General features: G+C 59.9%; 2 protein-coding genes across 6 annotated transcripts in view; one reads left to right on the forward strand and one right to left on the reverse strand.

Annotated features, from left to right (window-relative positions):
* On the forward strand, window positions 1-13,350 carry SELENOO (selenoprotein O). The gene is made up of 9 exons (XM_032416408.1): window positions 1-581; window positions 5,393-5,596; window positions 6,842-7,022; window positions 7,649-7,779; window positions 8,208-8,488; window positions 11,400-11,550; window positions 12,348-12,533; window positions 12,682-12,838; window positions 12,942-13,350. Exons 1-9 carry the CDS (start codon window positions 1-3, stop codon window positions 13,113-13,115), a joined length of 2,046 nt encoding a protein of 681 aa, XP_032272299.1. The 3' UTR covers window positions 13,116-13,350.
* TUBGCP6 (tubulin gamma complex associated protein 6) overlaps window positions 12,510-21,184 on the reverse strand; it is a 23,649-nt gene continuing 14,974 nt past the window's right edge. Inside the window, exons 8-26 of one of the 5 annotated variants that reach the window (XM_032416406.1) lie at window positions 20,831-20,922; window positions 20,594-20,733; window positions 19,611-19,760; window positions 18,914-18,995; window positions 18,738-18,826; window positions 18,534-18,649; window positions 17,319-17,409; window positions 16,878-16,949; window positions 15,617-16,724; window positions 15,386-15,444; window positions 15,136-15,277; window positions 14,872-15,040; window positions 14,642-14,783; window positions 14,360-14,554; window positions 14,155-14,287; window positions 13,873-14,086; window positions 13,590-13,789; window positions 13,393-13,499; window positions 12,510-12,688 (exon numbers count right to left, since the gene is read on the reverse strand). In XM_032416406.1, coding sequence (XP_032272297.1) covers window positions 13,408-13,499; window positions 13,590-13,789; window positions 13,873-14,086; window positions 14,155-14,287; window positions 14,360-14,554; window positions 14,642-14,783; window positions 14,872-15,040; window positions 15,136-15,277; window positions 15,386-15,444; window positions 15,617-16,724; window positions 16,878-16,949; window positions 17,319-17,409; window positions 18,534-18,649; window positions 18,738-18,826; window positions 18,914-18,995; window positions 19,611-19,760; window positions 20,594-20,733; window positions 20,831-20,922 — 3,286 coding nt within the window. In that variant the 3' untranslated portion in view covers window positions 12,510-12,688; window positions 13,393-13,407. Of the gene's footprint in view, window positions 12,689-13,392; window positions 13,500-13,589; window positions 13,790-13,872; window positions 14,087-14,154; window positions 14,288-14,359; window positions 14,555-14,641; window positions 14,784-14,871; window positions 15,041-15,135; window positions 15,278-15,385; window positions 15,445-15,616; window positions 16,725-16,877; window positions 16,950-17,270; window positions 17,410-18,533; window positions 18,650-18,737; window positions 18,827-18,913; window positions 18,996-19,610; window positions 19,761-20,593; window positions 20,734-20,830; window positions 20,923-21,184 lie in introns of all 5 variants that reach the window. The other 4 variants (XM_032416407.1, XM_032416403.1, XM_032416405.1 and 1 more) reach the window with 4 other exon arrangements.

A 21,184-nucleotide genomic window follows, 5' to 3' on the forward strand; every position in this document is an offset into this window, starting at 1 on the left:
ATGGCCGCGCTCGGGGCCGCGGTGAGGGCCTTGCTCGCGGCCGCTCGTGTCCGGTCGCCGTCGCTGGGCCACCGTCCGCCGCACGCGCCCTGCTCTGCCTCGGCCGCTGCCCGCGGCGCTGCCATGGAGCCGGCGCCCCGCTGGCTGGCGGGGCTGCGCTTCGACAACCGCGCCCTGCGCGCGCTGCCCGTGGAGACGCCGCCGGCCGGCCCCGAGGGCGCCCCGTCCTCGCCGCGGCCGGTGCCGGGGGCCTGCTTCAGCCGCGTGCGGCCTGCGCCGCTGCGCCAGCCGCGCCTCGTGGCGCTGTCGGAGCCCGCGCTGGCGCTGCTGGGCCTGGGCGCGCCGCCCGCCGACGCCGCCGCCCGCGAGGCGCGCGAGGCCGAGGCCGCGCTCTTCTTCAGCGGCAACGCGCTGCTGCCGGGCGCCGAGCCCGCCGCGCACTGCTACTGCGGCCACCAGTTTGGCCAGTTCGCGGGGCAGCTGGGCGACGGCGCCGCCATGTACCTGGGCGAGGTGTGCACGGCCGCCGGCGAGCGCTGGGAGCTGCAACTCAAGGGCGCCGGCCCCACGCCCTTCTCCAGGTGGGCCCGGGTGGGTGGCTGGGGGCGGAGGGGCTGACCTCCGGAGGGGCCCCACACGCCCTCTCCAGTGTGTGTGGGGGGGGGGGCGTGCTCAGTCCCGCAGTTTTCCTCCCTAGTTGGGGGTGAGAAGTAACTGGAAGTTTGATCTAGGGACATAGACCGTGGGAGGGGGTCCCAGTATCCTGGCGAAGGGAACAGCTTGTGCAAAGGCCCTGAGGTCAGAGGGAGAGAACCGAAGGAGGGGCTGTGGCTGCAGAGCCTCCGCCCCTGCTGCAGTGCTGCTGCCAAGTGCCCTTGTCCCCTCTGACCGGCTCGGGGAGGGATCCCGCTGCATCCCCCCCCCCCCCCCCCCGGTCCCGCTGTCATAAACAACACAAGGACTTTGGAATCAGTTTCTGCGTGTGACACTGGTCTTTACCGCTTGCCCAGCCTAGCCACCAGTAATCGCGGGAGGCAGGGTGATGTGTCCTCTCCAGCATAGCATCTGTGTGTCCACCCACAGAGGCACAGTGTGTGGCCAGTGCCCTGGACAGGGACAAGAACCCCTCAGATCCGATGGTCATTCTCCCAGGCACAGGCTTCTGAGCACTCGTGGGCCAGGACCTGGGTCCGGATCCGGACAGCCTGACCCGGCAGGGGGCTCCCAGAGCTGTCCTGCTTCTTATATACGGACAGTGCTGATCATCTGTTCTGCTCTCTTCCACTAAACAGTGGGTGCATTTAGTCCGTATTTGTTAAATGCTTGTTGAATGGCTAAAAAAGTTACACCCGAGTTGTCATTTTCTGTTCAAAGAAATCCTGAGGGCATGTGTCTCCTCTGGCTACTTCCCTGTGCCCTCCCCACCTCTCCCTCCAGGACCTGAACGCATCCTGCACCCCCTGCCTGCCTCCCAGCAGCTCCATCTCTGACCCCCAGAATAACTCGTTCTTCCTCATCACCCAGTCTCCCAATCTTTCTGTCTCTGGAAGTCTCCTGAATTCAGCCTAGCACCACCGCCACCCCCCGCAAACAACCTGCTAAGAGTTGTCTGCACCAGTGACTAATGGGAGAGTTCCTGCCCCTTGAAATGATATGTAAATGCTTCTCACCTTGGGGCCTGCTCATTCTTTGAGCATTTTTAAATTTTATATATTCAGTTAGGTAATTTATTCTTGCCAGTTATAAAGACAAACCTTTTTGTGAGAGTAATCTACTATGGGATATCTTTTATATTTGAAGACGTGAGTGTTAAGTTCCATGTTTCTAGACTTGAGGTCTGCTAGAAAATTTTTCTTTAAAATAAAGGGATCATTTAACCTTTACTCAGGTTAGCACCCACCCCCCAACATGTCCTGGGGTCCCCAGCCTCAGCATGACTTGAGGCTTAACGTCCAAAGTGGCTGTGTGTGGCTTAAGGCCAACTCCTGCTGGGTACCCAGATGTGGGCTTTGGGTGGCGGGCAGGTGACTCCTTACCCGTGCCTCCTGCCTGCTGAGGGGGTTGAGATTTCAGGACATGCCTCTCCTGGCAGGTACAGAAGAGCTTGTCCTCAGCTGCGTCCATCCCAGCAGCTCGGCTGGGAACAGACTTGGGTGCGCTGGAGACGGGACTGCTGTCGTGTGTCCCGTTGGCTCTGTGGATGCAGAGAGGCCCTTTATCCTTGCTGTGTAATTGTCCAATTCTGGCTTTTGCTTTGGGAACCTTGCCTTGGGCAAGAAGACAGGCTGCTTATTTTCAGGACCATTTTTTACCAGATTCAAGATTAAATTGAGCTGTGCGGGCTTCCTGCTGAACATGAAATCAGCTGGGTGAGAGGTGATTCCCAGGACCAGGGAGGGGTGGACTGACATTTGAGGACAGGTTTCCTTGTTACAGTTCTTACGTGGAGTAGGAGGAGGTGAGTGGAGTGCAGCTGTCACACTGGCCAGAGGCTGACACAGTGGCCCTGGGGTGACTGCCAGGTCTGGTTTCCAGAGGTGTCACATTGGGATGGGACATACTCAGGCAAGGCAAGGCAGGAGACCTAGATGTGTCTCCACACGGTGGGGGCTTGCGGAACCCTGAGCACCATGATCACCGCAGTGTATGCAGCATATTACAGTGGTAGCATTTGATGAAACTGAGCTCCCATTCGTGGTAAAAACTCAGGAAACTAGGAAGAGGGGAACTTCCTCAAATTGATAAAGAATATCTCTAGAAAACCTACAGCTAACATCTGCTTCGTGATGAGAGCCCGGAAGCCCTCCCACTGAGATCGGAAACAAGGTAAAGATGTTTCCCCCACCCTTGCCTTTCAGCATCATACTGGAAGTCCTAGCTAATGCAATAAGACAAGAAAAGGAAATTAAAGGTACACAGATTGAGATGAAAGAAATAAAACTGTCTTTGTTTGCAGATGAACATCTATGTAGAAAATCTCAAAAGATCTGACCAAAAGCGTGAACCAATAAGCAAGGTTGAAGGATACAAAATTACCATACGAGTCAGTCACTTTACTATGTACGAGCAATGAGCAATTGGAATTTAAAATTAAAAACAATACTGTTTACATTATTACCCCTCAAAATGAAATACTTAGGTATAAATCTAACAAAATATGTATTTGTACCTAAGACCTTTATGAAGAAAACTACAAAACTGCTAAAAGATATCAAAGAAGGACTAAATAAATGGAAAGATATATCACATGTCCATGAATGAGAAGACTCAGTCCTGTCAGGATGTCAGTTCTTCCCAGTTCGACTTGTAGATTCAGTATGATCCCAATCAAGACGCCTAGGTGGCTCAGTCAGTTAAGTGTTTGCCTTTGGCTCGGGTCATGATCTCAGGGTCCTGAGATCGAGTCCCGAGTTGGGCTCCCTGCTCAGCAGGGAGCCTGCTTCTCCCTCTGCCCCTTCCCCCTGCTTGTGTTCTTTTTCTTTTCTCAAATGAATAAATAAAATCTTTTTAAAAAATACAATCCCAATCAAATTTCAGCAGGTTATTTTGTAGGTACTGATAATGTGATTCTAAAGTTTATATGGAGATTCAGAAAACCTACAATAACCAACATAATACTGAAGAAGAGCAAAGTTGGAGGACTGACACTACCTGACTTCAAGCCTTACTATAAAACTATAGTAGTCAAGAAAGTGCAGTGTTGGTGAAAGAACAGATCAATGGATAGACCTCCATAAATGTAGTCATTTATGACAAAGAAGCAGACAATATAATGGACCAAAAATAGTTGTTTGAACAGATGGTGCTGGAACAACTGGACATCTACACACCAAAAAATGTATCTAGACAAAGATCTTAGACCCTTCACAAGAATTAACTCAAAAGGGATCATAGACCTAAATGTAAAATGCAAAACTATAAAACTCCTAGAAGATAAAATAGAAAACCCAGAGGCCCGTGGGTTTGGACGTGATTTTTTAGACACAACACCAAAGGCAAGATCCACGAAAGAGATCACTGATAAGCTAGACTCCACTGAAGTTAAAACTTCTGCTCTGCAAAAGACAGTATCCAGAGAATGAAAAGAAAAGCCACAGATTGGGAGAAAATATTTGTAAAACACACGTCTGATAAAGGACTATTATTCAAAGTATACAAAGAACTCTTAAAACTTAGACTATAAGAAAACAAAAACAAAAAGACTTTAAAATGGGTTAAAGATCAGGTCACGATCCTGGGGTCCTGGGATCGAGCCCCGTGTCAGGCTTCCTGCTTGGCCAGCCCGCTGCTTCTCCCCTGCTTGTGCTCTCTAGCTCGCTGTCTCTCAAAGAAATAAAATCTTAAAATGGGCTAAAGACCTGAACAGACATGTCACCAAAGAAGAGCTAGAGATGGAAAATAAGCACATGAAAAGGTGCTCAACATCATATGTCCTCAGGGAAATGCAAATTCAGACAACGGTGAGACCCGGCTGCACACCTATCAGAATGGCCCAGATCCGGAGCACTGACACCAAATGCCGGTGGGGGTGTGCGGCAGCAGGAACGTGCGCTCACCGACGGCGGGCATGCAGAGTTGTGCAGAGGACGATTTGGCAGTTTCTTAACAAAAGTCAGCATACTCTTACCAGATGATCCAGCAGTTGTGCTCCTTGCTATTTACCCAAAAGACTTGAAGATCTCTCTCCACACAAAAACCCTGCACACACGTTTGTAGCAGTTTTATTCATAACTGCCAGAACTTGGAAGCAACCAACATTAAGTGTGGTACATCCAGACAATGGAACGTTGTTCAGCACTAAAAGAGAAACGAGCTGTCGGGGCGCCTGGGTGGCTCAGTCGTTAAGCGTCTGCTTCCGGCTCAGGCCATGATCTCGGGGTCCTGGGATCGAGCCCCGCATTGGGCTCCCTGCTTGGCGGGAAGCCTGCTTCTCCCTCTCCCTCTGCCTGACGCTCCCCCTACCTGCACTCTCTCTGTCAAATAAGTAAATAATCTTTAAAAAGAGAAATGAGCTATCAAGTTCTGAAAAGACGGGGGGCGCCTGAGATCCTTCATCCTTACTGTAAGAGTGTTCTTGTAAATTCATTAACAACAGAACTTCAGGCTTACAAGGGAGTGAGTGACACTCCCTGCCGGCCAGGTCCTGTTCCAGAGGCCTGATGCAGCCTCGCTGTCCCAGCTGCAGGCCAGGCACCTGGTGCCGTGGCTGCCACATCTGGGGCCCGTCTGTATGAGGTATCCTCTAAAACAGAGGCCTTTTACAATGACGTTACAGCTGTCAGGGAATGGTTTTTAAAAAGCCCTTAGAATGCTGTCTTTCAGTCCCTCCCATTTGCTGCCTGTTGAACGGACACCTGCCTGATGGCACAACCACCTGTGTGTTTGATTTCAGACAGGCCGACGGCCGCAAAGTCCTGCGGTCGAGCATCCGCGAGTTCCTGTGCAGCGAAGCCATGTTCCACCTGGGCATCCCCACCACGCGGGCCGGGGCCTGCGTCACGTCCCAGTCCACAGTCATTCGAGACGTGTTCTATGATGGTAATCCAAAATATGAGAAGTGCACAGTTGTGCTGCGTATAGCTTCCACTTTTCTAAGGTAATGCTGGGGTCCCTTCGGGCTGTGATGTGCGGAGACGGATGACAGGGCTGGTGGAGGGAACGCCCCGCCGGGACACATGTGGGGAACCCCTCCCACGGCCAGTCTCGAGCAGCACCAGACGGCCCACGAAGTAGATGCTGGGCACCTGCAGGGAGGGAGGAGGTTCCGTGGGCAAAAGGCACCTGGCATTTCCTGGGCCGGGAGCCCTGTCCTGCGTGTGGATGGCTGTTCAGGCCCCTGTTGCCCCCAGAAGGGAGGCGGTGGCAGAGAGGTGGCTCGTGTCGCGGGCGCGCGGCTGGCCTGAGTGAAGGGGGACAGGGCCTCGGGCCAGCAGAAGAGGGGCTGCCCAGAGGCGGGGCTCTGGGAAGGGGCATGTGCAGAGCTGTTCACTTGGGAGTTTAGGACCAGGAAGGACATGAAAGTCACCGAGAAAGTGGCCTTGTTCCGTGACTGTGAAGAAGGGGTGACTCCATGCGTGCTGTGCCCCCATCCACCGTGGCCGCCCTTGCTCCAGCCCGGTCATCCACTGCCACCCTTTCTGGTCCCTCCCTGATGTCACCGTGCTATCTGGCATCACACGGTTCTGATGGCCCGGACCCACGGTTGTCAGGAAGCAGCTGTGACCCCCTCTGGTCCCCCCTCCTGTGGAGCCAGGTGGACCCTGTGTGTCGGGGCCATTCACGCGGTGCCTAAGGCTCAGCGCCTGGCTTTTTCTTTTGTCCTCTGGGAGCTGGAGGAGCCAGGGCGGTCGCGTCCGCCTCCCCCAGGAGACCCAGGGCTGCTTCCCTGAGCGGCACTCCTGGCAGTTTGACCAGCATATCCTGGGGGGTTGGGGGGCCACCCTGGGCCTGCTAGCGGTAATGCTAGTCGTTGCGACACCGCCTCACGTCCTCTGGGTGACACGACCACTCAGTCGTAGAGCTGACCCTGCTTGTCAGCCGACCGCAGGACGCCGGTCACCGCCGTGCTCCTTGACCCGGGGGTGAGCACAGAGCCCTGCTGGTCCCCAGAGGCAGCCATGCCTTCCTGGGCCCCCCACACGCAGCCGGCGTGCGTGGTAGCTAACCAAGGGCAGAACGGGTCTGTCCGTATCACCAAAAGACCAGTTACGTTTTTGTTGGTTTTGTTTCAATCAGGGTGTTCTTAGCGCCAGAGGCTACAAGGCCTAGCAGCCAGGCTTCTGTTTTTCACAAGGGGCTAGAGCCATGTTTAACCTGTGAAAAACATGGGTATTTCCTCCAGGTTCGGATCCTTTGAGATTTTTAAGTCCGCAGATGAGCACACAGGGCGCGAGGGGCCCAGTGTAGGGAGAAATGACATCCGAGTCCAGATGCTTGACTATGTGATCAGCACGTTTTATCCTGAGATCCAGGCCGCGCACGCCGACGACCGTGTGCAGAGGAATGCCGCCTTCTTCCGGGAGGTAGGCGGGGCCGCACACCAGCCCTCCCTGCATCCCGCCTGCTGATGAGACACGGTCTGCCAGGCGGGGGGACAAGGTTCTCTGAGTCGCTCCCCGGTCCCAAAGCCTGTCCCCCCTCGTTGGCTCTGAGCAGGACCGACTTCTGGGAATGCTGCGTTGAGGGTCGGGGGCCCTGGGACAAACCCTGTGCGCCTCCGCCAGGCGCGGCGGGAGAACTGTGGGGGGAAGGATTCCGCTTCGGGGGGAGATGCGGACGGTCACGGCGGGGCCCCGGGCACAGCAGCCTGGACCCAGGGCAGGTTTTGCCGGCTCATGTGGTGACTTCCCTGTTTGCACACGGTTATCCTCCTGGGCCGGAGTCGTGGGGATGGTCAAGGCTCCCTGATATTTTTGGTTTCATGGGTAGAAGCCAAAATTAGTATATCAAAGAGACAGATGGCCTAAGTGGAAATTAGAGCCTACACGTGTGTACTCATCCAAAGTGCTTTCCCTTCTTACACGTCCTTCCGCGTTCGCCCCCGCTGCCGAGTGTGCGCCGAGAGGGCAAACCCGAGGGAGTCCCTGGGAGCAGAGCTGTCCTCAGGGAGGGAGGGGGCAGGGGACAGCCTGCACGCGTCATGCCGCAGGTCACCCGTCGCACGGCCCGGATGGTGGCGGAGTGGCAGTGTGTGGGCTTCTGCCACGGCGTGCTCAACACAGACAACATGAGCATCGTGGGGCTCACCATCGACTACGGGCCCTTCGGCTTCCTGGACAGGTGAGCAGCCCGGGGCCAGCATGTGGGTGCCCACGGCGCAGGGACCGCTGGGGAGAGACCTGCTGTCCTCGATGTTTGGTTGGAAATGCCTGGTCAGCCCTTCGCAGCAGCAGAAATCCCCTGGAAGGGTTGGAGCAGAGCGGCCTTTTCAGAGGGTCCCTCCACTCTCGGATTGGGAATGGACTCAAGGGGCCAGGGCGGGAACAGGCGGCGAGCAGGAAGGAGGGACGCGGCCAGCCAGGGGCAGTGGGCTGAGGCTCCCTGCCGACTGAGCGGGTGGGAGTCGGCGGCTGCGGCCTGGACCTGCGCCCGTCAGAGCGGGGCCCCTGCGAGGCAGGGCGGGAGGGCAGCGGCCACACGGACGCGGCCTCTGGGCACCCCGGGACCTGCCTCATCCCCTTGCTGGCTCCCCTTGCCCCGTGTGGCAGGTACGACCCTGACCACGTGTGCAATGCTTCCGACAACACTGGGCGCTACGCATACAGCAAGCAGCCCGACGTTTGCAAGTGGAACCTGCAGAAGCTGGCAGAGGCCCTGGAGCCCGAGCTGCCCCGCGAGCGGGGCGAGGCCATCGTGGCCGAGGAGTTCGACCCGGAGTTCCGCCGGCACTACCTGCGGAAGATGCGCGGGAAGCTGGGCCTGGTGCGCGCCGAGCTGGACGAGGACGGAGCGCTGGTGGCCGGGCTCCTGGAGACCATGCGCCTGACTGGTGAGTGTGGCAGGGGGTCTGTGCCGCGGCGGCGCCCGGCATTTTCGTTTCGGTGAAATGGACACAACGTAAAATTGACCACTTTACCATGAGGTGTGCAGTTTGGGGGCGCTAAGCACATTCACCCCGCTGTGCACTGCTCAGCCCCATCTGTCTCCCCACACGGAGACCCTGTCATTTCCTCCTCCTTCCGCGCCCCTGGCGCCCCCAGTCTACCGTCTGTCTGGACCGGACTCCTGCAGGGACCTCCTGTGAATTGGGCCCGTGCAGGATTCATCCTGTGACGGCTGACAGCGCCGAGGACAGTGTCCTCAGGGTCCACGATGGTGACGCAGGTGTCCGCATTCTAGGCCCTTGTGTGGACGGACCACACTTTGCTCTTCCGTCAACGATGGGTGCACACTGGTGGTTTTTCCCTTCGGGCTGTTGTGGACAACAGCGCCGGAAGACAGATGTGCAGACATCTGTTGGAGCCCCTGTTTTCAGTTCTTTCGGGGCTGCGCGGCAGAACGGACCTGCGGATCTGACACGGAGCTGCCGACCGCTCTGGCGGGAGCTTCCAGTACTGTGGTGCACGAAGCGGCTACGTGCGCGGCCGTCTGTCGCTCCTGCTCAGGGGCGCTACCTCTTTCACCAGGCTGTGGCTTTTCCAGATACGGCTTTCACGAAATCGAGGAAGTTTCCTTCTATTCCTAGCTTGAGTGTTGTGGCCATTTGGCATCAGCTGAGATGAGCACGTGGTCGTACTCCTCCTCCTCACTTCGTGTCCTTAGTCAAGTTAAACCGCCATAAAAAACCACAGAGCGGCAGCTTGCCCAGCAGACACTGATTTCTCACAGTTCTGGAGGCTGGGGGTCGGAGGTCAGGGTGCGGTGTGGTCGGGTTGCTGGTGAGGGCCTCCTTCCCTGGCCGAGAGCCGAGAGGGACCCCACCGGAGGCCCCCACTGTCCTTACCAGGATGCTGGTCTGCGGGGTCTTTGGCTTGGATATCCAGGCAACGCTGAGTTAGGAAATGTTCCCTCCTGTTTTTTGGAAGAGTTTGAGAAGGACTGGTGATGATTCTTTGATACTTGGTAGAACTTACCAGTGAAGCTACCTGGTCCTACCATTGTCTTTGTTGGGAGGGTTCTGATGGCCCATTCAGTCTCCTCGCTTGTCACAAGGCTACTCAGATTTTCTATTTCTTCTGAGTCCACTGTGGTAGATGGTGTTTCTAGGAATTTGCCCGTTTCATCTACGTATCTGACGTATCGGTGTGGAACTGTCCAGTCTCCTCTGACAGTCCTGTTTCTGTGTGACCAGTAGGCACCGCCCCACTTTCATTTCTGATTTTAGTTACGGGGCAGCAGCTAAAGGCTTGTCAATCTTGTTGATCTTTTCAAAGAACCAGATAACTCTTGGTTTCAGTGGTTTTCGCTTCTTTTTTGTTCTCTATTTCATTTATCTCTGCTATACCCTCTATTTGCTGTCTTTCGGCTAGCCTTAGTCTTCTTTTGTTTTCTTTCTAGTTCCTTAGGTGTAAGATTAAGTTACTGGTTTGAGGCTTTTTTCCCTTTGAGATTTAACGGGTATGTAATGGTCTCAGGGGTACGTGATTCGCTGTTTGTAGAGATCGCAAAACTGTCGACTTCCATCACCACACAGTTGCAAATTTCTTTTTTGGGGGGGATAAAAGAGGTTTGCTCTCCTAATGTAGGTAATTAGCACCATAAAATTCTCTGTGACCACTGCTTTTGTGGCATCCTATAAATTTCAGTATTTGTGTTTCCACATTTTCCTGCCTCTAAGTATTTTTTGCTTTCCCTTCTTTTGGGGCCCATTGGTTAATTTTCACAGTATCTGGGGATTTCCCAGTTTTCCTTCTGTTTGTGATTGCTATCTTCATTCCATTGTGGTTGGAGAAGATACCAGTCTTTTTAAGCATATTGACTTGCTTTATGGCTGAACAAGTGGTTTGTCCTGTGTGCACCTGAGGAGACAGATGTCTGTCTGATGGAGCAGCCGGACAGCGTTCGAGTTCCCCGTGTCCTCACTGGTCTGTCGTGCGGACGTTCCGTCCATTATCCAAAGTGGGGCGCTGAAGCCTCCGGCTCCTACGGGGAACTGTGCTGTTTCTCCTTCCATTTTACGAATGTTTGGTTTGTATGTTTATAACCATTACATTTTCTTGATGAACAGGCTGTTCGACACGTAAAGGCCTTGTCGTTTGCAGGTCTCTTGCTGACAGTGGTAGGGCTGGCCCCGCTCTGCAGGTTACCATCTGCTTGGGATATTTTTTCTGTCCTTTCTCTTTAGGCTGGACAAGTTGAAAGTACTTTTTTTAGTTCAAGCTGCCAATTTCATTTGGAGATGAATCCTTTTAAGTCATTACTGATGAGGACTTCTGTCGTTTCGCTATTTGTTGTCTGTGTCCTCTGCCGTTTTTCATCCCTCATCTCCTCCATTACTGCTTTTGTGTCTCTGTTCTGGTCCCTTCTCATTTCCCTTTTGTGTCTCTTTCTGGGATGTTCTCCCGGGGGTTACAGTGACTGTGTTTTAACAAGTCAGGCCAAGGACCTCCCCGCATCTGTTCTATGTTGAGCCCTGTTTGTTTGGAAGTGTTTCGGGGGCTTGTCCTTGACGCTCTGCAGCTCAAGTAGGCAGTGAGGACTGTGACCACAGTGGGGGTGGCCAGGGGCTGACCTCGGTGCCTTTGCCGTATTTACCCGATTCACGGATGAAGGAACGGGGGCTTAGAGTGGTGGCCAAGCTGGGTGGCAGGTGGGTGGGGGCTGTTGAGGAGGCTGGAGGGGAGGGGTCAGGAGCCCCTGGGCCTGGTGAGGCATCTGCACTCGGCGTGGACGGTGGTGTGGGAGGCAGGTGCAGGGCCCTGCCTCTGCCTGCCGGTACCCTGAGCAGCGGCATGTTCCAGGGGCCGACTTCACAAACACCTTCTACTTGCTGAGCTCCTTCCCAGTTGGGCCAGAGTCCCTGGGCCTGCCTGAGTTCCTGGCCGCGCTGACCGCACAGTGTGCCTCCCTGGAGGAGCTGAAGCTCGCCTTCCGACCCCAGATGGATCCCCGGTGGGTACCCAGATCTCACTTCTTGGAATTTGCAGGACCATTTAGAACAGAGCATGCCAGGGAACAGAAGAGGGAGCTGGCTGAGGCTCCTGGGGAAGGGGGTGGTCGGGCCCCCGTGTCTGCAGCACTGAGGCCCACCGGTCAAAGGGAAGGACAGCATGTTGTCACCACTGGGGGAGGCCAGTGGCACAGCTGGGGAGCAGCTTCCCAGAATGGCTCTCTCGTCTGCCCAGGAAGAGAGCCCCGGGGCCCTCAGGTCTCAGCCAGACCAGGCTTTCCTGCGCCGCCTCCCACTGGGAAGAGTACACAGTGTCTGAGCCCACACTCAGAGTAAGACACAGAAGCGCTGGGGTTTGAGAGAATTTAGTGCCGCAGGGTGGTGAGTGCTGACGGAGGACAGGCTAGTAGGACCGGGGAAGGGGGTGTCGCTGTTGTCCCTGCCCCACCCCCAGGCCCTTCTGCAAGTGGGGAAGGACCCGGCCTTGTGGCCACCGTGGAGAAGCGGCCAGCAGTGCCCTCCCCCAGGGGGAAGCAGGTGCCCCATGCACCCCGGGCGCCCGCAGGGCACTGCCCCTCGGCTGTCCCGCGACCGGGAGGGGCTGCCGCGGAGTAGGGGTGAACGGCTGCCCCACTGGTCGGGCCGGGTCACCCCCTCGTAGGGCAGTCAGCACAGCAGAGCAGCTAAAGCCAGTGCCACCTCCCCCGCGCCCGATGGCCGTCTTCCAAGTGCCCAGTGGCCTCAGGACACAGCCCATGGCCGGGGGTGGGGACGCGCCTCACGCTGCCCCTCCGCACAGGCAGCTCTCGATGATGCTCATGCTGGCCCAGTCCAACCCCCAGCTCTTCGCGCTCATCGGCACCCGGGCGAACGTGACGAAGGAGCTGGAACGCGTGGAGCAGCAATCGCGGCTGGAGCAGCTGAGCGCGGCTGAGCTGCTGAGCAAGAACAGGGGCCGCTGGGCTGACTGGCTCCAGGAGTACGGGTGAGGCTCCAGGCGGCCGGGCGCGGACTGCTCGCGTCACCCTCTCCCTGGGAGGTGGCTGCAGACGACGGCCCCCAAGCAGGGAACCAAATGCAGGAGGGGTGGGGGGGGCGGCATCTGCTGGAAAGATGAACTTGGATGATTCCAGAGCCCGGCTGGAGAAGGACAGGGAGGGCGTCAGCGACAAGGACGCCTGGCAGGCTGAGCGCACGCGCGTCATGCATGCCAACAACCCCAAGTACGTCCTGCGGAACTACATCGCCCAGAATGCCATCGAGGCCGCCGAGAACGGAGACTTCTCAGAGGCAAGCACACACCCGTTCCTCCTCCGTCCCTGGGTCCAGCAGCAGGGGATGGCCCGGGGAGCGAGCGGCAGCCCCTAAAACTCCTCTCCTGGCCCTCCTCCAGGTGCGGCGGGTGCTGAAGCTACTGGAAACCCCTTACCACAGGGACGGGGAGGCCACCGAGGACCTGGAAGCCACTGAGCCTGAGGGGGCTGGCGGGGCAGACAGTGGGGGGCACTCCTACAGCAGCAAGCCCCCACTGTGGGCGGCCGAACTGTGCGTGACGTGATCCTCGTAATGGCCTTGGAGGCCTCCACACGTGGAGCCCCCAAGGCCCCGAGTCCCACCGAGTCCTTGAGACGGTGCCACCCTGTGGACAAACCCACCCCCGTCTCTCCATGACGGCCGAGACGTCCAGTCAGGACCTGACCTGTCTCTGTCTGACGCAGACTCAGCAGCCCAGCCCCACGCTCAGAGACGCGGCCCCCCAAATAAACCAGCAGCTTCCCTGGCCGGTCTGCGTGTGGTGGCTCTGCCCCTGGCCCGCCAGCCTGGGGACCCAGGGGGGGGGGTACCTGTGTGACGCGGCCTCAGGCATCCTGATAGTAGTTGTTGAAGTTGATGCGCAGCAGGAAGTCCTCCAGGTGGGGCTGGTAGCCACGGTTCACCAGCTTGGTCACCACTGGGGGGTGGGGGGGGTGGCTCAGCCAGGCCCACCCGGCGGCCTCTGCCCTGCTGTCCCCAAGCCCTCCCGGCCCTGGGGGACAGGCACCTTTAAACAGGAAGTGGGAGTAGTACTTGAAGGTGCTGTAGGACTGCTGCATGAGAGCGAAGTTAGGGTGCTCCGCACCCCGGGGGCCGCCGGCCGGGACCCAGGGCTGGGAGATAAGCTGGCTGCGGAACTTGAGGACGAGGCTGAAGATGCTGTGGATGACGTTCATGACGGGCGCAGCCTTCTCTGTCAGCAGGCCCCTGGGGGGGCAGGCAGCTGCCGGTGAGGGGTGCCCGACCCCCTCTGCACGTGCCCAAGGAGTAGCCCAGGCACAGCGGCTCACCTGAAGACAGCCTTGTGCAGGTACTCGGCGTGCGCACGCTGGATCTCCTCGAGGTCGCCCACCTGCGCCAGCCGGGCCCGGAACTCACACCAGGTGACGTGCAGGATCTGGTTGGCGATGTAGCCCTGGGTGACCTTGACGAAGTGCTGCATCTCGTGCTTGAACAGCTGCAGCTGGCGGAACTGCACCGAGCCGGCCGCGTGGCTCACCAGAGCTGGGGGGGCGCAGGGGCGTCAGCGGGGCCCAGCCGAGGGCAAGCCCGGGCTCTGGGCCGAGCCTCACCTGTGCGCTTGAGGTGGAAGCAGATGTCCTTGAGCGTCCACATCATCAGCTTCAGCTGCAGCAGGAAGGAGAAGATGCCGCTGTAGCGGCTCAGGCAGCCCTCGGTGACCACGATGTTGAGGGGCCAGTCGACCTGCGGGGAAGCCGGCTCAGCACAGCCGTGCGGGGGAGCGCCCGGCCCGCCCGCTCGGCGAGGCCTGCTGACCTTGTACCTGAGCTCCAGGCAGCTCAGCACGTCCGGCGCGTTGGGGGCGAACGCCTCGGGCAGGAACTTGAGCGCGAAGGAGAGGTTGTCCGCGTACGGGGTGTCCCCGCGCAGGCTGTACTGCAGGGCCTTGCTCAGCACGGAGTTGAGCACCAGCGGGCTGAGCAGCTCCCCGGGCGTCTGCCCGGCCCCCAGCTGCCGGGAGAGGGCACGGCTGTCCCGAGGAGGCCCGGCACGCCGCCCCCGCCCCGCAGCCACGCCCGCCCCGCGCCCAGGGGTCACCTTCTCAAACAGCAGATCGCTGAGCGACTGTGCGAACTCCCCGTCCTCCATGAGCAGGAAGTGCCGCAGCGCCTCGAAGTGCGCCTCCAGGCCCAGCTCCACGAAGAAGTAGTCCACGGCGGCCTTGTTCACCAAGGAGACGCTGGCGGGAGGGGCGGGGTCAGGGGCGGGGGCTGGCCGCCCGGGGCGGGGCCTGGCGGGGCGGGGCCTCTCCGGGGGCGGGCACTCACTGCGCGGCCAGCGGGGCAGTGATGGAGTGCTTCATGAGCACAGGCAGGGGCAGCAGCTCGCTCAGCTGCACCGCGGTCTCATCTGCATCTGACCGGACCCGGGGGTCCTCCGGGAGGGCGAAGGCGCGGGGAAGCCCGTGGTGTAGCAGGTGGGCGGCGGGAGGCTCCGCTGTACGATGGCAGATGGCCGTTAAGAGGCGGGGACACACCGGCCGGGCGCCCGCCCGCCCGCCCGCCCACCCGCCGCGGCGGCTGGCCGCTCACACATGGCCTCGTAGCTGTCCGGGTACTGCTCCAGCCGGTACTGCTCTATCAGACCCGCCAGGTAGGCCTGCTCCTGGCCCCAGCGCTGGGCCGCAGCCGCCTCCGCACCAAGGCCGGGGCTGCTCTGGGCCGCCGCGCCTTCCTAGGAAGGAAAGGGTGGGGTGGGATCCCCTCCGTGCTGCCCCATCCTGGAGCGCCCAAGCCCTCACTGCCCATGCGAGGCCAGAGCCCTAGCCACATCTGCCCTCACCTGTGAGCTTGGAGGGTGACCTGGAGAGAGGTCCTCAGTGTCCCCACTGGTCCCCGGTCCTGAGCAACACAAGTGGGGGGCAGGAGGGGGTATCAGGGCCAAGTGCCTCCTACAGGGTGATACCTCCCAAGTCCCCAGGGCTGCAGACTTCTTGCCCTTCCTCCTTGCCCACACCCCTCCCGGGCCCACAGATGCCACCAGTGATAGGAGAGCTGTAGGGACCCCACTGACCTGGCTCCTCGGGGATACCATCTCCCAGATCCCCGGATGCAGCCACTGCAGACGGCGAAGGCTGGAGGCCACTCGCCTGCCCACTACTGGCGCCAGCCTCCTGAGCACAGCAGCTGTCAGAGGCCGTCTCCGCAGGCAGCCGTGGCGCGTGCTCCCAGACAGGGCTCTGTGCTCCCAGGCTGAGGCCTGACTGGGACACGTGGTCAGGGGGGCTCTGGCAGGGCCCGGGTACATCAGGCTGGCCTTCCCCAGAGAGCGCACCCAGTACCACATGGGACTGAGACACGTGTCCGTGGACGTTCCACCGTGGCCGGGAGGGGGCCACGTCCCACACGTTCTCCCCCACCTTGATGCTGGCGTCAGACACGTGTCCGTGGACGTTCCACCGTGGCCGCGAGGGGGCCACGTCCCACACGTTCTCCCCCACCTTGATGCTGGCGTCAGACACGTGTCCGTGGACATTCCACCGTGGCCGTGAGGGGGCCGTCCCAGGAGCACAGCCCCCTGTGGGAACGCTGCCCTCTGACACACGCCCAAGGAGCTGCCCCACGGCCTGGCTACTCCCGCCCTGGGGGAGGGTGCACCCAGAGGGGTGGGGGGGAGGCAGGGCCACCTGCCTGTCTGAGACCCCCATACCCTGTGGCCGCCTGACACTGCCCCCCCACAGCTGCTGCCCCTCATTACTCGAGCCGCCTCCTACGGTCTTCGGGGACCCTGGGCAAGCCCAGGGGGCTACAGCTGGCCTCAGGATGGTTCTGAAATCATACTCCTGTGGCCCGGAAGGCCCTGTGCCCACCACTTTGGATGGAGCCGAGGGCGGCAGGTCTGAGCCGATGGTGTGCAGCGCCTCCTCCAGGACAGGGGCCGCGCCAGTGTGCGCAGGTGGCTCGGCCTCCCGAGCCGCGGGCAGGAAGTCTCGGATGCTGAGGCCCTCAGAGAACGGCCCCGGCCTGTCCACCGGCCCCGAGCCACAGGCCCCTGCTGCTGGAGGCGTGAGCCGCTGCGGCGTCCGTGCATTCGGGCAATCCCAGGCAACCACGTGCTGTTCTGCATACCCGGAGTCAGAGCTGCTGCGTCCCGCCGAGTGCCCGGGGCCCGGAGACAAAGCCTGAGACACAAGGGGGTGTTGGTTCCCCAAGCTCAGTTCTGCAACCACCAAGTCAGGCTCAGCAGCCACTGCGCTCCCAGGGCACCGCACACCTGGGGCATCCAGCTCACAGCCCCATGCTCTGCGCCCTGAATCCTGCCCCCAGCCCCTCACCTGGGAGCCGGCAGCAGGGAGGACGGAGAGTGGCTCCAGGGCCTTCCCCTCAGACACGTCCTTCAGCATCCCCTGAAATTCAGGCAGCAGCAGTGAGCACCTAACCCCACACAATCCAACCCAGAGCCTCTGCACCCTCACCCAACACACACAAGCCACAGCTCCTGACTGCCCACGCGGGCCACGGCACCGAGGCGAGAAGGGCCTGGGCCTAGAGCGAGCACTCAGCACTGCCCGCATCATCCCAGGGCGGCACGGCCTCCTCCCAGTCCCGACGTCCCTGAGCACTGAGTTACCAACCCTCTCCCAGAACCCAGGTCTGCGTGTACTCTCAGGGGCTCCGAGACCCCCGAAGCCCAGGGGAAGAGCTCCCATCAGAAACCATGGGGATACCCGAATGAGCTTCTGATCTTCTACGAGGAAACGAAGCCGTGCACTTGCCAATCGGTGCCTCTGGATTTTCCACAGTGCCTTCTGCTCTCGACGAGCTGCTTCCGCAGACAACTTGCTGTAATGGTCAACCAGTGCCTGCCTGAAGACACAGCCAGAGAGACCCAGCTGCCACAGTCGCCCAGCGCTGTCCAGCTGGTGCCCCGTGGGCTGGGATGGCTCTCCACAGCAGAGGCCCTCGGCACCTTCCCAGGCTAGCAGCTGGTCCCCGCGAGGCCCCACAGCCCCTGCAGGGGCCTTGCCGGGCAGGTCTTTCTGCCCACCAGACCGGGACCCCGGCGGGCAGGCACCTAGCTGGGGCTCAGCAGATGTCTGCTGAGCAAATACCACAACGAGCCCCTACACGACCCGAAGCAAGAGGACAGGCAGGAGGCCTGGGGCTGCCAGGTTCCCTGCACGAGAGGTGCCTTCCTGTTCGGCTGGGGCGAACTCCGGAGAACGAAGGATAAATGCGAAAGGGGACACAGCACAACCCAAGCGCTGCATCTGCTTCCCTGGCAGCTGTGCCCGCACGTCACTCCCAGCGGTTTTGCTCCTCTCGCCAGCAGGGAACTGGGTCAGACCTGGACTGGCTAATTCCCAGTTGGCTGCCCCGGACCAGGGACACAGCCCTACAGCTCGCTGTCTCCTACAGAGGACAGAAGAACATCTTCCCCCACACGCACACACGCCCGCACACGAGACACACCCTCTGAGAACAGTATCTAAGGTCAGCACAATGGGGCTCCTGAGAGACAATGGGCAGGAAGACACAGCCCCCCCAAGGTGCTCCCGGGAGACTCCGCTGCAGCTTATGGGAGACGCAGGGGAGGGCAGACAAGCTGACGGCACCACGACAAGGTGGCCCCTCGGATGCTGGGCTGGACAAATGCCCGTCTGTTCGGCGGTCGGGCTGATCACGGGTTTAAAAATTAGGGACAGGAGCTGCTGAACTTAGAAAAAACAAAGAGACGGAGAGGCGGGAGAGGCAAACCCAGTGTGCGCACCTTGTCTGGATTCTAGTCCACACTAACCAACCAGGAGAAGATGTTCTGAGGACGGGGAAGCACACCTGAGCGTGGGAAAATGGCCACACGCACTCCGCCCAGGTGCACGTTGGAGTTTGGACCCCTACTCTTCCTACCTTAACACACGCTTGAAAAATCTCCAAAATAAAAAGACGACCATCACCAGACCCTGCCAGGAGGGTCGCCCGCGGCCGCCTACCTCGTCTTCCTCTCCAGCTGCTCCTCCAGGGCCCTCAGCCTCCTCTCCCTGTCGCGGAGCTCCCGCGCGTAGCCCAAGTCGTCATCCAGAGCCTCCTGCCTGGCCGCCCGGCGCCGCTGCACAACACACCACACGCGGTCTTGCAGGTTAGAGCTGGACTCCACGAGCCTGCCCCCCCCGCCCCCCCACGGCCGCACCGCCTACCTCCTGGTCCTTCATAAACTGCTCCTTCAGCCTCTGAAACTGCTCTCGCTTCCGGGCGTCCAAGGCCATGCGTTCTGACGTCTGCCGATCTATGTTGAGATGGGAGGGGGCGGCGTGATGAGAAGCCCGCAGCAGGTGACCCCAGAGCCCCAGAGGGCGACCCGAGCCACACGTACCACTGAGCGCTCGCAGGACCCTGGACGCTGCTTCCCGGGCCTGGACAATCAATTCTTGTTTTGCAATTTCCATTCGTAATTCCTGAAAAAGATCATCTGTAAACACATCCCAATTCTCTGTCCCCTCCTCTAGGGCGGCCTGAAAGCGGGGGCTGCTCGGACCCCATGCAGGCCCCCCCAGGGGCAGCACCCTGGCTCAACAAGCCTAGGTAGTCAACACACTCTCCAAGCAATCCAGGGCTGAGACCCCAGGCCTGCGTGCGCCCACCCTGGAGGGGACCGGGAGCTCGGGGCGGGCTTCCCCACAGGGATGGAGGGCCAGCCCCCTCCCCACATCCACCCCTACGTGTTCTCTCAAGTCTCCCCCGGGGGGCCAGGCCGGAAATGGCTTTCCATCAAACCCCTCCCTGGGTACACAAAACACTCAAAGCACAGGTCCTGGTACGCCAGCCCCTTCTGAGCAGGAGAGGAGCTCACAGGGGTCACCGAGTGCAGGAACCTCCGGTCCTGCTGCCCAGGACTGGGCGTGTCTCCCGCCCAGCCAGTCCCAGAGAAGAGAGGACAGAGCCCTGCCCAGGCGTCCCCCACCCAGATACCCTACCGGACAGAGAACATCAGGGCAGCCTCCCCACTGGCCCAAGACCCTTAGAGGGGAGGGAGGTGCACGGAAAGCCCCCAGGCCCACAGCGCCCAGCACCTTCTCCTCCTTGCTGATGGAGCTGTGGTGCGCTACCCTCTCCATCCGCCCCACGTAGATGGCACAGTCCCTCTCGACCTCCTTCAACTCCTCGGGGGAGAAAATCACTGAGATCCGAGGGACGGGGACGTCAGACCAGTAAAGGTAATGCTACCAAGAGGGAAAAGCTGAAGTGAGCCAGGGACACGCAGACCCATGCCCAGCTCTGCCTCTGTTCCTGGGGACCCACGGGGACAGCTCCCTTTCTCAGAAACGTTCATTCACTGGAGGGGCCTGGCTCCAAGGACATCCCAGACGGGTTGTGCGGGGTCTCTGCCCAGGCCAAGGCTGCCTCCCACCAGCGACCCTCCAGAAGCTGTGAAGACCTCTCCTCAGCCTCCCTCGCTGGAGGCGCGTGGGCCACAGGCCCAGGGTCAGCCCACACAGAACAGACCCCACTGCTGGCCACCCCTCCCCCAGGGAGCCCCAGCCTTCGAGCTCCCCAGCATCCGGCCCCTCCCCATGTCCTGACAGCTCCAGTCTGTTCTCAGCCCAGCACAGGAGGGACCCCGTCAGGCACAGGCTGAGCCTCCTGGCCCCTCCCCAGCCCCGTCCTGGGCAGCCCACCTGCCTCCCTGCTCTACAGGGCTTCACACCATGGATGGCACGTGGGCCGCTGCCAGGCCTCCCCCGCAACCCTCCAAACCACGAGACACGACTCCCTAAACCAGCCTGGGTCCATCTTCCTGCAGATGTGGCCCACAACTGTCCCACTGGGGCAGTTTCCCACGTGGAGGGAGGGAAGGAGCCCACCGCCCCTTGGCCTTTGAAATGCCTTTGCTTTCCGTCCTGTCTTTGGACAAGCTCCCAGAAACTCGATGGAGCTGCTTGTGACACTGAGGGGGATATGAGAGGTCACCACACACTACAGACAGATGGCCAGGTCTCAGGGGACAGGGAACAGCAGCAGGACAAGAAGGCACGGGAGGGCAGGCTCTCCTCACCTGGGGGCAGCAGAGTTTCAGCAAATTGATGGTCTTCCCGCAGACGTACACATCGTGGGCGATGTGCTTCAAGAACACGGGGACGCAGTCCTCCACCTCTTTGGAAATGAGCACATAGCCGTGGGTCCAGTAGAACTTATCTGAATGGGGGACAGGACACATGGCTGGCTGGGGTGCAGCACTGGCCCCGACCCGTCTGATGGCAGAGGCCCGGCCTAGCAGCCAGCAGCCACCTACCTCTGAAGCCCAGGTACTCGTGGTTCACCTGGATCATGAATTCCCCATAGACGTCTCTGAAGACCCCACTGTACACCCAGTCGTGGATGAACCTGCCAGGGTGGACAGGCCAGCCATGAGGGGGCATGGCGGCCATGGGGGTGGTCCACCAAGGTGCCCACAGTCCAAGCCCAGCAGCACTACTCCCCCCTCCTCCCACACAACCCCCACCCTTAGGAGGTGTGTGACAAAAGGCTGCTGCCCTGTGTCAGCGCGGGGTGCATGCTCTGCGCAAGGTGCGCCGGGGTACACGGAGTATGTGGGGTGAGCGGTCTGCGCGGGGTGCACGGGGTATGCGGGGTGCGCGGTCTGCGC

Source organism: Phoca vitulina, unplaced genomic scaffold (assembly GCF_004348235.1).
Source record: "Phoca vitulina isolate PV1807 unplaced genomic scaffold, GSC_HSeal_1.0 scaffold19, whole genome shotgun sequence".
NCBI lineage: Eukaryota > Metazoa > Chordata > Mammalia > Carnivora > Phocidae > Phoca > Phoca vitulina.